Source organism: Misgurnus anguillicaudatus, chromosome 5, assembly GCF_027580225.2.
Source record: "Misgurnus anguillicaudatus chromosome 5, ASM2758022v2, whole genome shotgun sequence".
In the NCBI taxonomy this organism is placed as follows: Eukaryota; Metazoa; Chordata; class Actinopteri; order Cypriniformes; family Cobitidae; genus Misgurnus; species Misgurnus anguillicaudatus.
This window is the reverse complement of record NC_073341.2, coordinates 38,787,038-38,805,990: the sequence shown is the minus strand read 5'-3', so window position 1 is coordinate 38,805,990 and position 18,953 is coordinate 38,787,038. Positions and strand designations below refer to the sequence as shown.

General features: G+C 36.6%; 1 protein-coding gene across 6 annotated transcripts in view; it reads right to left on the bottom strand.

Annotated features, from left to right (window-relative positions):
- ccdc120a (coiled-coil domain containing 120a) overlaps positions 1-18,953 on the bottom strand; it is a 60,729-nt gene that overhangs the window by 10,943 nt on the left and 30,833 nt on the right. For 3 of the 6 annotated variants that reach the window (XM_055168541.2, XM_055168542.2, XM_055168540.2), the window contains exons 2-4: positions 2,528-2,660; positions 2,323-2,410; positions 1,059-1,189 (exon numbers count right to left, since the gene is read on the bottom strand). In XM_055168541.2, coding sequence (XP_055024516.2) covers positions 1,059-1,189; positions 2,323-2,410; positions 2,528-2,575 — 267 coding nt within the window. In that variant the 5' untranslated portion in view covers positions 2,576-2,660. Of the gene's footprint in view, positions 1-1,058; positions 1,190-2,298; positions 2,411-2,519; positions 2,661-18,953 lie in introns of those variants that run through there. The other 3 variants (XM_055168543.2, XM_055168544.2, XM_055168545.2) reach the window with 3 other exon arrangements.

Sequence of the window (18,953 nt, the reverse complement as noted above, 5' to 3'; positions counted from 1 at the left end):
ACTTTATAGGTGTGAGCAAAAATGTGGCGTTTTGGGTGTGTCCTTTAAAATGCAAATGAGCTGATCTCTGCACTAAATGGCAGCGCTGTGGTTGGATAGTGCAGATTAAGAGGCAGTATTATCCCCTTTTGACATCACAAGGGGAGCCAAATTTCAATGACTTATTTTTTCACATGCTTGCAGGGAATGGTTTACTAAAACTAAGTTACTGGGTTGATCTTTTTCACATTTTCTAGGTTGCACTGGGGACGCAATTATAGCACTTAAACGTGGAAAAAGTCCGATTTTCATGATATCTTTCTTTAAGTAGCACAGATACATTTGTAGCAATAGCCAACAATACATTGTATGGATCAAAATTATCATGTTTTTATGGCAAAAATCATTAGGATATTAAGTTAAGATCATGTTTAATGCAGATATTTTGTGAATTTCCTGCAGTAAATATATATACAGATGTATTTATCATTAATAATATATGTTGCTAAGGACTTCATTTGGACAACTTTAAAGGCGATTTTCTCAATATTTCCCTCAGATTCCAGATTTTCAAATCATTATATCTCAAATATTGTCATATATTTACAAACCATACATCAATGGATAGCTTATTTATTCATCTATCCAGCTATTTCTGACAATGTATCTCAATTTCCAAAAACTTGACTGGTTTTGTGGTCCAGGGTCACAAATAGTATATATATGCACATATTATAAATCAAACTGCAATAAAACCATTTCTATAGCATTTCTTCAAAAAAGTGTTTAGATGCAAATATGTGCAGAGATTTTTGGCGACATCTTTGTGCTGTCACATGACCTGGCAACTCACTGCTGTTTGGTTCACTGGAATGCCAGGCCAGTACATCAGAGAGTGTAAAAAAATGCTTTTTTCAACCCAGCGTTGGTCAAAAAGAGACAAACCCAAACTATTCCGTAAAATTATCCCCGAGAAAATTTTTATATTTGACCCAACAACCCAGCGTGGGTTAAATTACAACCCTTTTTGACCCAACACTGGGTTGAAAATAACCCAGTATGTACTGTAAGACACTGACCGCCTCTTGTAGACACAAGCGTCTCAGATCTGCCAGTCGAGTGTTCAGCAGCGTCTGCAGACTTCTGCGTCTCTCCTGCAGCTCCACCATCCGTTCGGCACGATGCTTACTGTCCATACCGACTTGCAGCTCTGTGCATCCACACAAAAAACACACAGACACATTGTGTTTTATCATAGCAGGGTTCTATTGATTTATATTGATGTATTACATTATTGACACTTTTATCTAAAGTGACTTGGAATCCACAAGGTGGCAACACTTCCATGCATTTGTCTGCACTCATGCATAGATCATCCCTTACGACAAAAACAACCAAATAAAAAAAACATGGTTATGATAGTAAAACCATGGTTACCTCAAATTATAAGGCGGTCAAAAAGATTAATCGCATACAAAATGAAAGTGGTAATGTGAAAAAGAAAACAGCCTGAATGTTAAATAATAATAAAAATGATAATGTTTTAATTATCATCTAATATTGTAAAATCATCAACAAGCTATATTAACTTTTATGTTGTTGTTCATTAGTAAATGCAGGATGTTCTGGTTGGTCGGTGTAGTATTTGTCCCGCCTCTCCTCCATCGTGATTGGACGGATGTATAAAACCAAGCGCCAAGTTTTGATAAAAACAGATATTATTACCAGATAAAAACAATTGTTTTACAAGGTAACATTATAAAATGTATAAGAATTTAAATTATTATGTAAATTTGTTGTGGAATATTACCGAGCCCCTAAGGTGACATTGGAGTAAAAAAAATCTAAAGCAGAATTGCGTAATGTGTTTTGTATATATATTATTTTGTAATACAAACATGCATATGCACATTTACATGTAGGCTACCGTATATATTTATATTTATTTAGATTTTAATATATTTTATATACATTAAAAATATACATAAATAAAAATGTTCTTACATTTATACATGTATGTTGTGTGTATTTATATACTATATACTTAATAATTGCACACAATACACACAAATATATTATGCAAAACACACTTTTATTTTGTATGCGATTAATCGTGATTAATCTTTTGACAGCCCTACAAATTAAATTAAGTTTAGCAATGGTTTTCAAAGTAAAACTACATTTTTACTACTGGCAATTAATACAACAAAAAGACATGTTAGCACACTTTTACTATGATAAAACTATGTTTTTTTCATAAATTTTTCATATAATTTTCATAATGCTGAATCCTAAGTATTCTTGAGACTTTAAACCCACACACAATCTCATAGAGGTCCTCACCGGGAGCTCCTGAAGTTATCAGGTGACTTCTGACCTCCATCTCATGTGTCTTTTGCGTCACCTCGCTGCCTCCTGATTGTACGTTTATCTTCAAAGAAGAAGAAAAAACAAACATGATAATGACAAAACTATTCAGCAGAAAACTGATGAAATGATTACAATGGGGTTGCAGTGTGAAGTCCAGCTGTCATTCTTACCTTCTCACCTTATTGTAACAGTCATACGTACTGCAGACGTCTGGACCCGTGGCCATGAAGCAGATCGGCTGCTGCAATACTGTGAGTGGCCTGAAGGTGAAGCCACTTTGCTGTTGTTTAATCCTTCACAAACTCAATGCCCTGAAACACAGAAGAAAAACACATGAGACACCGGTGCACGCAAGGGCCCTGACTGAAAAAAATAGGATCAGATTGAGTACAAAGTTATATTTAATATAAATGAGGAGAGGTAATGCTTAGGAAAACAATAGGAAAGATTTAGTTGAGCTCTCAGATGTCTCATTTTAGTATGAAAGCGGTTGTTTAAGATGTTTCTGCAAAACATACAAACAAGCACAAAGAGACAGTATATGCATAGGCGTAGCTTGACATTTGAGTTCAGGGGTGCAAGACTGAAAAAATTAAAATGAATAAAAAACATATTCGTTGATAAATAAAAAGAAAATAGCCTGAATGTTAAATAATAATAAAAAATGATAATGTTTTAATTATCATCTAATATTGTAAAATCATCAACAAGCTATATTAACTTTTATGTTGTTGTTCATTAGTAAATGCAGGATGTTCTGGTTGGTCGGTGTAGTATTTGTCCCGCCTCTCCTCCATCGTGATTGGACGGATGTATAAAACCGAGCGCCAAGTTTTGATAAAAACAGATATTATTACCAGATAAAAACAATTGTTTTACAAGGTAACATTATAAAATGTATAAGAATATAAATTAATATGTAAATTTGTTGTGGAATATTAGCGAGCCCCTAAGGTGACATTGGAGTAAAAAAATCTAAAGCAGAATTTTTTTTAAATTTTAGTTTCGCATGCTCATGTGAAACTTTTGCGCGCGCACGTGAAACTATCGCGTGCGCACGTGAAAGCGAAAGTTTCATGTGCGCATGCGATAGTTTCACGTGCACACGCGAAAGTTTCACGTGAGCACGCAAAACTAAACGCGGTAGTTTCATGCACGCATGCGATAGAATTACGTGCACTTGCAATAGATTCACGTGCGCACGCAAAAGTTTCACGTGAGCACGCGATAGTTTCACTTGAGCACGCGATAGTGTCACTTTAGGGGGGGGTGATAAACCGGTAGACATAATTAACCAGTAGAAATTTGTCAACCGGTAGAGATTTTGGACTATCGTTACTATCGAGGTGGTCACGCGCCACATCACGCTCCTGTGCACGTGGTCGCGAAAACGTAACGTTTGTACACATATTTAAGCACTGCAGTTTTAAAACAAGTTATTTTAAGCCATTGAAACACAGACGACAGATCTGTATGCGTGCGTTCTTCCTGTGTTTCAGGCGGACAAGTCACGCAACCGCTTCTCTTTCTGTCTGTAAGGAGCGCGCAAGTCGCGCGACCGCTGCTCATTAAGCTCATGAGCATTTTTCCGCTTTATTGGCCTTAAATACACATATGCGTCAAAATTCCTGTCTTTGCAAGCATCCTCATAAACACGACCAGTTAGGTCTTAAGAGAAAGTAAATAGCTAAGAGAGAAAGCGCATGTGTAACAGTGTATTGGATACGGACTTTGGTCTTAAAGGGGAAGTTACCTAATTTTGTTCCTGTCTGTCACTCGTGTTAATCAAACAGCATTGAGAGAAAATCTTTCACTGCTCCTGATTAAATCACTTTTCTACCTTAAATAAATAAATAAATAAATAAATAAATAAATAAATAAATAAATAAATAAATAAATAAATAAATAAATAAATATATATAGGCCTATACATACATGCATAATTATTTATTATCATTCTTATATCATTGACTGTTTATCTTCAGAGAGCTTGAGTTTTGTTTGTTTTTATCTTCTTTCTATGCTTGTATATGTTTTTTGTGTGATAATTGTGAACATTTCTATGGTATTAAAGATTTAAACCTTATTAAAACATAAACAACTCTATCGTGATGCATATTGTTATCATGATATAAAATTAATCCTATCGTGATAGAAGATTTTGGTCATATAGCCCACCCCAGGGTTTCCCGCAGCATATTTCAGTTAAGGCGGCCCGCCTAAGCTTGGAAACCCTACCGCCTTAACTAGCTCGTCCAAAAAAAAAAAATGCTGCACAAAAGGCCGTCAAGTGCATCTTGGAGAATAGCGCATAAGCGCATCACACCGCATGCGGGGACGCGCGCCACACGGCCGCAATGAGAGAGACGTGGTCCGGACCGTCACTGTCTGGAGGATAGCCAGTTGATTAAACGCATGTCCATGAGAACTGTAAGTGGACTTATGTTTTGGGTTTATTTAAGCCTGTTATTGTATTAGTCTATAGTTCTTCTGTTCTAATGTTAAAGTAAGTTAGCTGGTGATTTTGTTGTTTGAGCAACCTGCTAAGGTTTCACGTGCCTGTTGATTAGATATAATTGTTGAGCGCTCTTGCTCACATTATTTATGTGCATTATTTACATGCTACAGTTACACTCCTTTAAGATAATGTAATTAATAGTGGGAAATAATCCGTTTTTACAATGTTTGCGCTATCTATCATCATTCGCCAGATGTTCTACAACATCTGCTTTAGTTTGAGTTTATTAACCCTTTAGTTTCACTTCATCACGCAGCTATTCCCATTAGAGGTAAAAACATTTGTTCATTTTTTGTCATAGTTTCTTCAAAAGTAAGAATTGTATTTGAGTGTTTTAAAAATAAATATTTTATTTATTTATTTTATTAAAATATTTAAATTTTCATCATGACACATATGCCCCGCCCCTTTGATTACCACGCCCTTGGCCCCACCCACTCGCCCAACCCTACCACCTTAACTAACAAATTTTCTGCGGGAAACCCTGCACCCATATGTCACTTTATTTAATTTTTGCTCCATGTCCCCTTAGGGGCTCCGTAGAATATAATTTATTTTATAAAAAATATTTAGCCAGCCCCCCAAGCCCCCTCACAATCTCCGCCTTGTATATGTAATATATACAGCATAGCTCAGATAAAATTGGTCTTAAAACTCATTGTAATATGTCAAAAACAGTAAACCTGATATCTGGCTTGGTGTTGAAGAGATAATTTATGGCATTGACAGAGTTGCGATACATTAAGTCGTCACTCATCAGTTTAAGATTTTAGGTGCCTGTCTGTTTATTTTATTTTCAAACCTATGGTTGATCCAAGTCAGATTCATATCTAAAGCTCAAACTGTATTTCCGCCGTCATATTCACATGGATTTGCTTGTGGGAACTCCGGACAGGATGCGTGCTACGCGGTACAGGAAGTGGCTCGCAATGCAGGAAGTGAGTGCGGGAAACAGAAATGGGAGGCTCAGACTGACCTATAACAACAATGGCGAAAGAATCCTCATGCGAAAAACACTCACAGGCCTCGAGTAATTTCCTCGGAGACACGAAGCCACAGACAATGAGAAGAAAGGTCAAAACCTCCGAGCTGTATATTTAAAACGGCACCTTACGTCATTTCCCGTCGCCAACTACATAAACACCAAAACCACCAGATGCCTCGACAGATCCAGATTTAACACCCAGTGCCAGTTTTGTCCTTCACAACGGCAAGTTTTAGGCTAGAAAGTGGTCACCAATAACTGGTTATTATCTCAGCAGATGATGGGTGGATATTTGGACTGCCCAAAGCAGACCTTTGTGTGAATGATGTGTGTCTGGGTAAAATGTAGCAGGCTGTTATTATGAACCAAGATAAATAGTTAAAATTTCACGAAAGGTCTTCAACGAAAATATACACTAGTGATGCAAGCAAGCATTCGAATTAAAGAGACAGTACACCCCAAAAAATCCTGTCTTATGACTTTTTTATTAGAATTTTCTTAAAAGGTGATAAGCTTAACTTTGCTCTCTAGCGCCATCCCTGTTTGTAACATAAAGTTGCAGTTATTTGCAGTGTTGTTTTTTTTGTACATGGGTTGTGCTTTGCCCTGCTACACCGTGCAGATGAATCTGATGTCAGTCATAAATCCTAAAAAATGCAATCTAAGCAAATAATATATCTGATTAAACACCGCCACAGATAACACATTTTTGTTCACTTTTAATTGAAAAAAAAGTTATAAGTTTTAGTTTTAAGCAAAATGTCATCCAGAAATTCAGTTTTATATTTTACACAAGTCATATAATATATAGTATTTTGTTACTGTACACTTAAAGGAAGATCCTAATTTACTTTCATTATATGGAAGAGTGGTCAGGATATCCTTTGAAAATTCACCTTTTGTCTTTTGTACTAAAGAGTAAGTCATGCAGGTTTGGTAAGACATAAGCATGAGTAAATAATAAAACAATACAGGCATTGTATTTTACTATGACCTAATCGTCCGCACGTGCAAACATACACTAAAAGGTCAAAGGAGAGACAGATGAAAGCGACTCAGCCAATGAACCTAACACAAATCGATGTGTGTTGCTCGAGCAAACACAGGCTTTCTGTCTGACACGGTTTGTTTAGTGTTGGGTTTCACCTAATGGAATCACACTGTTGAGCGTGATAAGACCCTTCATCCAGCTTTACAGATATTGCAAACTTTGGCATTCGTTGCAGATATAACAAAACTCTCCAAATATTTTCATTATACACCTTTTCAATGTTGATCCGGTCTAAGTTGGCCATTAGTTTATTTTTTATAACAGCATCATGTTTTGTTGATCTCACATTCATACGGCTTATGTTTCTCTTGCTGTCTCAATATGACTGTTGCTCATAGCACTATGTTGAAGTAAGAAATAATAAATCCTAAATAGATTATAATCAAGACAAAGAAAAGACTAGGTGAGCTTGCTGCATTAAAATGTGCAATTGTTACTTTAAGGACCTCTTTCCAATAGTTTTTATCCAGAGATCAGTTTAAATCCAAGTGTTGTCAATACAATGCACAGCAGTTAATGCACACACAATGTTTCTAAATCAAACAGTATTGTTGCAAATTGAGAAAAAGACTAGAGGTCGACCGATATGGGGATTTTTATGGCCGATGCCAATATTAAGAAAGCTGTATGGCCAGTATGAGGCTGATATTATCACAGTAAATTGGTGTATAATGATTGGTTACTTTACTGTCTGTCAGACTTTGGCTTTACATTGAGTGTTTTTTTTTTATTACAAACATCAAATTTAAGTAATTGAAAAGATTTATCGGCCGATGTAGATAAAAATATCGGGTGATATATCGGCATCTGCAATATACCATCTTATCACTAAAAAAGACATTTAAATGGATAGTTCACCCAAAAATGAAAATTTCGCTATCATTTACACACCCTCACGTTATTCTAAACCTGTATAAAAGTATTTGTTCTGCTAAACAAAAATAAAGGTTTTTTAATCTGGGGCACCATTGACTTCCACAGTATTATTTTTTCTTATTATGGAAGTCAATTGTGCCCCAGTTCTACTCGGTGGCAAACACTTTTCTTAATATCTTTATTTGTGTTCAGCAGAACAAAGAAATGTATAAAGTTTGAAATAACTTGAGGGTGAGTAAATTAATTTTTATTTTTGGGTGAACTATTCCTTCAAGCCGGGAAAGGAGTAACAACAACACCTTAGCAACCCAATAGCAACCACTCAGGTCACTTCACCCACACATTCTAGCATCTTGGTGATGAGTTGTGAACAGTAAAAAAGGTAAAAAAGCTGTCCCATGGGGCATTTACTTTAAATGTCATAATATGTACCATTTAGGAAAAGTTATGTACCAACGTGTACATTTGAGGCACTAAAATGCATTTGTACCTTATTCTCAAAGTCCACAGGCAAGCACCACACAAAACAAAAATAGTTTATGTAATTCTGCCAACCAGCTTTAATGTAAAACTATAAATATGCACTTGACAAGCTGTGCATTGTGTTTAAGTGTGTGTGTGTTTTACCAAATGTCAGGACAAATGGCCTGAGATTCTCCGGAGGTTTGCCAGCATTCCTCTCTCTCATGTTGGAGCCTGTATCATCAGTGCTGTTCACGCTGAGTAATATCTGTCCATCTTTCAGATATTATACACTCATTCCTTTCCCCAGGTGTCAAAGAATACATTGAAATAATCTATTAAATTGTTCTCTGATATCTACATGTGGCTTTATTAAGGGCAAAAATCATCCAGAGATGGTTTAACATGTCAATTTACAACCCTAGGATTTGTCTTTAGAATAAAATGGTCTATTATTACCTTATTTAAAAGGGTCATGAATAATAATGTTGAGCTCTGCTCTGATTGGCTGTTTCTCAGAGCATCTCCTTTAGTAGCTCTGTGTGTGTAAACAGATTTTATGTTTGAGCCTGCATCAGACAAAGGAATAATCAATTGTTTGGAGATTGTTAATGGATGTTTCTGAGGGCTAAGTTTGTGTTTTTTCAGTATGGACCTGCAAAACGTAACTTTAACGTCAATAGTAGAACTTTAGGCTAAACGTTAGCATATAGCATTAACTAGCATATAACGCTAATTCAGCAGTCACAATTTTTTTTTGCATTGTAACAACATTATAATTAATTTAATGTGTAATTTAATGTTTGGGCGTACATCGCAACTGTAATGTCACAGTCTGTGTTATGTTGAGATTAGTCTGTTTTCCAGCGGTCTTTTGCATGCATGAGGTTAACATAAGGAGGAGGAAATAATCGTGTTTGAGTCTCACAATATATTATTACCATGTACAGAGCTCATATTATTCCTCCATGCATAGATAAATACAGTTTTACATTTTACAGCACATTTAAAAGTAAAACTTAAAACCATAATACTACTTTGGTGACTTTATTTTATCTCAAGTTGAGGCTACAAAACAATGGTAACTTAGTTTAACATCACTGACATTTACACATTTGGCTTATATCTAGGGCTGGGTATCGATTTAGGTGTTCCAGATCAATTCGATTTTCGATTCGCAAGCTAACAAATCGATTCGATTTCGCTTCTCGGTCCGGTTTTTGATTCCGATTCTCGACTTGAATTTTATACACGGTTCTCGATTCAACTCAATGAATATAGATTATATATTATATTAGATTATAATATATTAGAATATAGACTGAATGAATGAATGACAGGCTCACCTCTTGTTCCTTGGTAACATAGCGCAAGGCAAAAAAAGGGTGACATCTAGTGGAGAAAACTAGTAATTAGATTAACGTTAATCTTACGTTCAATGTTTGCGGAAATAAAATGCGAAAAAATTGATTTGTGGCCTGTGAGAATCGATTTTTAATTAACAAAAAAAAGGATTTATCTGTAAAATCTATTTTTTTGCCCAGCCCTAGTAGACTTACAGTGCACTACAAGGTATAAGTTAAATTTGAAGAGTTTGGTTCCAAAACGCGATAAACACCATTTTTGAAAAAAAATGAGTTACTGCCAAAATCAGTATTATATCAGGTCAGTAGTTAAAAGTAAATTATTAATTTTACGCAAAATCCAATATCCGCCGTGTTATTCTCTCTTTTTTCTTCCTTTTTTCCCAAAATGCGATAAACGCCACTCCTCCTTTTTTACAGAACGCAATTAATCCATTCCTGAAATTACAGCCCACCAGTCACGCAATGTAAACAAACAATGGCGGCGCGCTGAGTACACAGAGTCCTAGTTTTCCTCATCTACAGTACTTTGTACTTCGTGATCAACAAACAAAACAAAATTATACTTTAATTGCATTGCTAAACCTGTGATGATTTTCTGTGACGGGAAAGAAACGTACGCCATCAACATCTAATAATTTTCGCGAGAGGCACTCGGGTGCTTGTTCTCCCAACAGCATCAAGCTTCTCATGCTAAAACATTGACCCCAGAGGATCTTATGAAAAACTTTACATTATTTTACTCAAAATCAACGAAAATCGAGCAGGACCAAAACATTTTACAGCTGATCGCTTTGAAAAATGCTAAGCGACGGCGTCAAGTATAACCGCAGCAATGTTCTTAATATAACAAAGTAAGTGTTTTGGTTAATGCCATTAATGTTTATTTTTTAATCATTGTATACAACTAGTCAACTAAATAAATATAAAATGTTAAAGATGAATGCACATTTATACATTGATTTAATAGATTTATAGCATTTTGAAATAAAAAAATTATTCGTTTTTTATAATAAATCTTTGAAAATCAAGTTATGGGTTTGAATTTTTTATAATCTAAAGATGCTATGTGAAAGTTTGTAACAGAAAATAGTGGTTTTCATCTTGTCACTTTCTTGGTATAGAAAACACGTTTTTACCGAAATTTTTCAAAATGGATTTATTGCGTTTTGGAACCAAACTCTTCATTTGTTATCAATATGTGTACTCCCTGGATTTGAACCTATGGCCTCTACCACTGAGCTCTATAGGAGCTTTCATGAAATATTGCTTTAATCCAACAAACTCATGGTGTTTAGATTAAAAACATGAGAAGAAATCATATAGTTTCATCTCAAGCAACAATACGTCTCCACAACTAGAAGTTCAGTTTATTTCAAGTCTGTTTTGAAAAACTCATAAATAATAATCATATTTATGAACAGCTGTCAATGGAAAATACTTTTAGTAAATAAGTGTCTGGGAGGACAGAGGAAGAAACTTTGTCTGCATAATACATCAAATGCTTTTACTTGGATAAGGAAATCCTATTTATCCCAATTGACCCCTTCAATATAAAAGACAAAATGGCACATCCATCTTTCTTTTTGGCTTCATACTGCATCTGTTTTCTTCCCAAAGTAAGATTCTTTCAACTGATCTTAGCCTTGATATTTTACGTAACATCAACGATTTCAGATTGAAACAGAGTAGCAGATTTTTCCCCTCCTGCTTGCTCTCTTCTCAAGGGAACACAATTTCTACCGAATTTCTCCTGCTTGCAGAAAGCGCCGAGGACATGAGGTCAGCAGATTTTTTTGCTTCTTGGACTCTCTGTGACCTCTCTGATCCCGGCGGAGTCTGACAAACGCAGGATCCATGCCTCCGGTAATTAATCCCGCTCTAATGAGGACGTGTGGACACAGCTGCCGGACTGAACTAAACCATGAGTCTTACAAGGACTTCAGGTTCGGTCTGGTTCAAGTTTTGGGAGTATGCTACAGTATATGAGTCACTAAGATGACTACATAACTAAATTCATTAGTACAGGATATCTCACATGACAATGAAGTTATAGATACAGAAGTAAAGTACAAAATGAACCTTTGGGAATAATTGGTATTTAAGACTTGGATAATGAATCCAACTAATGGTAAAGCAAGCATTACTACTGTAACTATTACTCTTTATGACAAGCATGACATTTGTACTTTTACATTTACCTTTTCAGTAGCGAATGATGAAATGGGTGTAAAAAACCAAAGACGTACTGTAGAGAAAATTTTAAAGATTTGGAAATGGGCTCTGACCAGACTCTACAATCATGCCAGGCGCAAGCAGCATATTAATTTTTCAGATGTAAACATTGTTAATAATTAATGTACTCTGCAAATACATACAAACACAGATATTATCCGTGTAGTTAAAAAGATAGCACTTCCTAAATCTCGCCCAATGCTATGGTGCTAAACAGATGCATGAGTGATGCTGAGCTGCCACATAATAGGCAATGCGGACCAAATGACATCTTAAAGGAACACGTCAACTTTTTTGGACTTTAGCTTATTCACCTTTTCACCCAGAGTAAGATAATCCATACATACCTTTTCCATCTTCGTGCGTCCCATAACTCTGTCTGATGCACCCACCGCTAGCCTAGCTTAGCACAAAGACTGGAAGTAAATGGCTCCAGCTAGCATAATGCTCCCAATAAGTGACAAAACAACGCCAACACTTTCCTATTTATATGTTTTGATATTTATAGTCACAGCGCATACAAATAACAAGGTCATATGAGACACAGACATCTTTTAACCATATACACACTGGGAACTATATTCTCAGCAGACGAAGCACTGCTACTTGGGCGGAGTGATTGGGATCTGAGCAATTGGATCTGATCAATCCGCCCAAGTAGCAGTGCTTCGCCTTAAATGTAGAAAATGTTGTTGTTATTTTGTCACTTATTGGGAACAGTATGCTAGCTGGAGCCATTTATTTCCAGTCCTTGTGCTAAGCTAAGCTAGCGTTGGGTGCGCTAGACAGAGTTACAGCACGTACAGAGATGAAAAAGGTATGTATGGACTTATCTAACTCTGGGCGATAAGGTGAATAAGCCAAAGTCCCAAAAAGTTGGCGTTTTCTTTAAAGAGCCCCTATTTTCCTTTTCATGATTTTACATTTCTTTTAGTGTGTTTGTGTGTTAGTAGTGGTAATGATCTAGGATAAGTCTACAATGACGTGAGTTATCGTCTCCAACTTAAATATCTCTTTTTTTGGAATACAAGGAACGCAAGGATTGTAGGCAAAAGTTTACTTCCGTAGCAAGTTGGCTTGGACTCGATTCAGGCTTATATTGATAAGATAGTAAAGACAATATAATTTCCTGTTGGGAGATGATCTTCCAAATATGGTAGGGAGCGTCACATTTCCATTTAAGTGCTTGAGGTATTCAGCCAATCACAATGCACTGCATAGCTGGCCAATCGGGGCACACCACGCTTTTCAGAATCATGAGCTTTGTACAAATCGACGCGTTTCAAAAAGGAGGATCATAGAAGTGCCATTTTTATACTGTATCCTCCAAATATGGTAAGGAACGTCACATTTCCATTTACGCGCTTGAGGCCAATCGGAGCGGCGCTTTCTCATAATTAAATTGTCGTGTTTTAGAAAGGCAGGGCATAGAGGAGCAACAATACAGTATGGTATGTGGAAAATACTGTGTTTTTTAAACTTTACACCGCGTTAAAACTTTGCATTACACCAAATACACAAAATAATGTGCTTTTTAGCAAGGTCATATGGGACCTTTATGCATCTTCAATATCCTTGACTTTAATTAAACTTTGAGAACTTTGTAAATTGTTTGTTACATTGGCTTAACATCATGTTTCTATGCGTCACGGCATAATTAAACTAAAAGAAACAAACACTGGCTAAAGATTGTTTACTTTAACGGTTACATCACACACCATACGACTACAGCTGTCGATGGTCCTTTAAACACAAATGCTGCTGTCATGTACAACCAGTAACCAAGATTTTATTGCTCAGAGGTTACTCATGAGACCTAAACGGGTTTACTATTCTCAAATCTTGTAAGTGTAGAGCTATGTTAATGTGGCAAGCATAATTTCATCATAAAACTTTACAGAAGTCAAATTTGAACGAGGGCTCTAAAATGAAGTGCTAGTTTCCAACTTGATGTCCTTTGTTCTGCACTACTCCACCTTACTGACATCCTCCAAAGTTCCTCAACACCCTGCAACAGAAACCCAAAAATCTGCCCTTTCTCCACCCCCTTCTCTTCTCAGCAGGCTGGGTGGAGGGCACATTTCCTCTGACTGGCAGCAACAACAGCTCCAGCTGAGAGGAGTCAAGACGGCTACAGACAACAGATGGACCCAACACATGAACCAGCTTCCCCCATTTCACCAACAGAAACTAAACAAACATCACATTTGATTTATACTTTTAAGACCAGATGATGCTACAGGTCTACTCATCCGTAACTCCTTCACACAAGTTGCAGAAATTATGTACCGCGAGAGCGATTGGAAAGCATATAGAATCCGCTTGTCTTAAATCGGACTTGGGCAACAGTGATGTCACTCGCTGATCGGTCTGCGCAGCGCCGCTAAAGCTGAACAAACCTTTTTCACTAATACGAGTTGAATCAGGTGTTTTATATAGAGAGACATCTAAAACATTCTAGGAGATGGATCACGAGAACTTGAGACTTGAATTCAGTTACTGATGAATTCACACTGAGCAAAGTGTAAACAGTGCTAATGTTTTGACACATCACTGGTGTGAATAGGCACTAAAAATACCTCACTAAAATATTCTTTTAGATTTGAGAAACATTTTTGTGACATTCATGAATATGTATTTGAATCTGCTCTTTGTAAGACACTTATTAGATATTTACACAAAATGACAATTAATAAGGATTACTTCACTTTCATAAAAAATGTTTATAATTTACTCTTTGATCAGACGAAAAGATTTTGTGATTTTCTCCATATAGTGGACTTTAGTGGACCTCAACAGTTTACAGTTTCAGTGCAGCTTTAAAGGAATCTAAACGATCACAACCGAGGCATAAGGGTCTTATCTAGCAAAACCATCATCATTTTCAGAAAAACAACAACTTTTTAACCAAAACGTTTTGTCTTGCACTAACCATGTGATGCACCAGCGATTATGAAATTTGGCTGACGATTAATTGTCTCATTAATTATGCCGATTATGGCGATTAATTGTCTGTTTTATTGCTTTGACATTTAATTCTCATATTTTTTTGTTTGTCCATGAAATGGTTTGTTTTCACACATTGTTGTGCATTTATTTAAATTAAATATTTTGCAAGGTATACCTGGCAGTAAATATTAATACATGTAACACATATTTAAAAGTAATTATTTAATGAATATATCTTTTATAGATATTTTTAATTTCTTAATAAAAAATAAACACAATAAAGTGTCTGAAAAATAACTGAAAATAAAAATGCAATCAAAATAAACTAACTATATCAGTACAGGCCTTAAATAGTAGCCAATCCTACTAAGGTCTAAAAAATCTAAACCTTACACATCCATCACTTCTTTAAATTTGGAATTATTAACTCTTTCACCGCCAGCGTTTTTAAAAAAAGTTGCCAGCCAGCACCAGCGTTTTTCGTGATTTTCACAAAAGTTTAATGCCTTCCAGAAAATGTTCTTCTTCAAATATATAAACATACAGTATACCAAATGAAAGAACAGACCCTCTGCTTTCAAACAAAAAAAACGTTTCATCCTACCTTTAGTAGTTCTTTTGTAATCAGCTTTTGAATATGGGTAGGTTTCTGCAAAAACACCACATTTTGAGCAAAAAGCTGAGATAATTCCATTTTTGTGAGGGACTTTTCATAGAGATCCCATTCAGAGCGATCTTTAAAACAGACACGGACATGCAGCAGCTTGCCATACGGCAATACTTCCGGTTTTAAAAAGTTGCGGAAGGGCGCCACCTAGTGGATAATAACGGTATTGCGGAAAGACGGAAATACTCGTCATTGGCGGGGAAGCGTTTTCTCTTGATTGACGAGATATCTCGGCAATGGCGGGGAAAGAGTTAAATGGCTTTGCAATGTATCGTCTAACACTGTCAGTTAAGGAGCGCCATCTGATACTGTCTCGTTTATACAGGCACTGCAGCTCCCCCTTGTGTTCTTTAGAGAGATGTGCAATCATTGCGGTGACCTGAAATCATTGCGATTAGGTCAAACAATCGCGATGAGACAATTATTTAATCATTGTGACAGCCCTAAGCGTGACATTTCGTATTACTACTTATCATGACGAAACTACCGCTCCAGTGTTTAAAAATTTGTAGAAAGAGGACCGTTCTGACATTGTTGTATGTGCACTGATACTAATTAATGTGTTTGTGTCAGTTTATTGTTTATGGTCCGCAAGTGTGCATTTCACATAGGGCTGGGTATTAGGAATTTCCCAATTCGATTCGATTTCGATTCTTGAGGGTTTGATTCAATTCGATTCAATTCGAATTGAATCAAACCCTCAAGAATTAAGTACCTGAGTACATTTTTAAATAAAGTGTGTAGTATTACTAATGTTTGATCACGTTGATGGTGCAGGCTTGAAAGAAGTGCTGCTGTTTGCCATCTTTGATCTTTCTGTTTTGATAAAGCACGTCTTGTACAACGCTGAACGCTCTCACTAGAGTGTTGCCCACAGCGCCACCACTGGCCGGGGGACTGAATCGATTCATAGGATTTGATGAATCGATATTGAATTGAGAAACAAATAATTGCAATGCATTGATGAATCGATATTTTTACCCAGCCCTAATTTCACATATGTAACGCTTCGCCTTTCCACGTGATTACATAATACGTAAGGTCATGCTGGCGCATCACACGGCTAATGCAAGATGAGAAGTTGTGGTTTAAAAGTACTTTTTTTGGCGAAAATTACGATCTTTTGGCTAGAAAAGACCCTTATGCTTCGAATGGATCATTTAGAGTCCTTTAAAGCTGCACTGAAACTGTAAACTGTTGGGGTCCACTAAAGTCCACTATATGGAGAAAAAATCCTGGAATGTTTTCCTAAAATAAAAAGGTTTCTTTTCGACTGAAGAAAGAAAGACATAAACATCTTAAATGACATGGGAGTGAGTAAATAATCGGGATATTTTTATGAAAGTTATCCTTTAAAGCAACACCAAAGAGTTTTTTTTTACCTTAAAATAACGCTTCCAAAACAGTTTCAGTCGTTCATCAACTCTAAACAGGGTGAACAGCACTTTCACATTCGCTTTGCAGCCCTCTATCGGCCAAAACCGCACTAAAGAAGTTTCCAACCGTCGGGTAGCGGTCCTGTAGTCTGAGTGAATACTACAAAAACTTGCTTTACGGCAGACCTACAATCCAATCAGAGCCAGCTATGCCTCAGTATTTATGACAGTGGGTAATGGACAATTACGCTTCTAACCTGTAGGGGGAGCAAAGAGCCAAAACTCTTTGGTGTTGCTTTAATATAAAACATGGTGCTTTACAGATAATTCAGTCATTCTCAGTGTTTATTTATAACATTAAATGAAATGCAGAAGATGAGGTATCTTTGCTCCACATGAACAGGTGCTAGGATGAAAACCGTTGCTACATTTTGTGTGAAGCAGCCAAACCCCTTAGTGTGCCGACACAATGATGACCAGCTATATTTAAAGGTCATGTTGGGTTATAACGCATCAAGCACAATTTGAAACGTGGAGCAATGCATTTCTTCACACCAGCAAATTAACAATCGTCCACTCAACGTCCAACAAACGTATGGTTAACAAAATGCACATTCATCGATCTAATACACTAATGCATACACAGTTAGTAAATGTCTTCCGAGGCAAAGGGATGGGTTTATGTAACGTTGGATCAGAGAGGTCAACTTTCCTTCCGAGTTCATCCAAAAATGTAAATTAAGTTTTTATACTCTCATCCTAATGTTGCTACAAATCTGTATAACTTGTGAAGCACAAAAGAAGTTTGGCAAAATGTTAGCAACAGAAAGTATGCAAGGTAGCAATTTTTTTTTTTTCATTTTTTGGTGAATCATTCCTTTAACTCTAATTGATGATTCACACCACAACAGCATCCACTTCTTCAACATTTTTTTAAACAGGCTTGTAAAAAATCACCAAAAGCATCGTGACAATTATGTCCCTACTGCATGAGACAGACCCATTTCACCATAACCCTAATCACAGAGCTTTTGTTACGCTATAGACGATACACATCTCTTTTATCTCACAGTCAAAGACCTTGACACACATGAAACTCTTTAAAGTCAGGTGATGGGTACGAAACCGAGTCCCATGAGGGACAGACTACCTGTACATCTGGAAACCACATGTGGCCAAAAATCTCTCTTTTGTCCATAAGCTCTGAACATCCACATCAAAGAACCACAGGTCTGCAGGTTACAGATATTCATAACACTGGAGCTATCTAAGAAAAGCTCTGAATCAATACTGATCCAAAGCATCTTATTAAGTAAACACTAAACAGTCGAGTTATAAATGCATGAAAGACACAATCTTGTCCACTGGCTTAACTGCTGTAGTTCACAACGACCACAGGATCCAGAAATCGACACGAATCTTCAATAGTCTTTCATGACTGTGGTTCAGAATATAAAAGCCCTCAAAACCAGAACATCATGTGTGTGGCAAAATATATTATGAGTCTCTGATGCCTGAAGAAAATGTATGCCTTTCTTTCAAGCCTTTGAAGTTCCTACCGAACATCTGAACAATGAATCAGCGCGGGTAAAACCGAGAAAGGTTTAAACACCACAGCAACAAGCAGCCTCAACTGGAAAGGCTTTAAAAACACAACCACAGAGATTAAAACATTACAGGATCATTAAAAGCAAGTATGATGCTAGTAGTGTTTTGCTGGTGGTTGCCTGGGCATCTCAATGCTGTTGTTAAAATGGTCAGAGAGGTGTTTAGCATGCTGCTATCAAGTTGCTAAGGGCTTCTGGATGGTTGCTTGGGCGTTTTGGGTAGTTGTGGCCTGGTTTATAGGTGGTTATTTACCGGCTATAAAAGAAAAAAAAGACTACCTCCATTGCTCTTTGATATTCTGCTCTTTAAATATAGCCTGGCCCTTTTTCAGTGTAAGGCCCTGTTAATACCTGATATTAAGATATGTTTTGGTTTATTGGATCACCAGTGGACGACGCTATACAAGTATAAAACACTGATATATAAATGACTGGATTAGGTATAGAACGCTTAACGTAACAGCAAGAAGTGCCAGCCCAGAGTTCAAGCGGCCATCTTGGTATTCCCAACCGG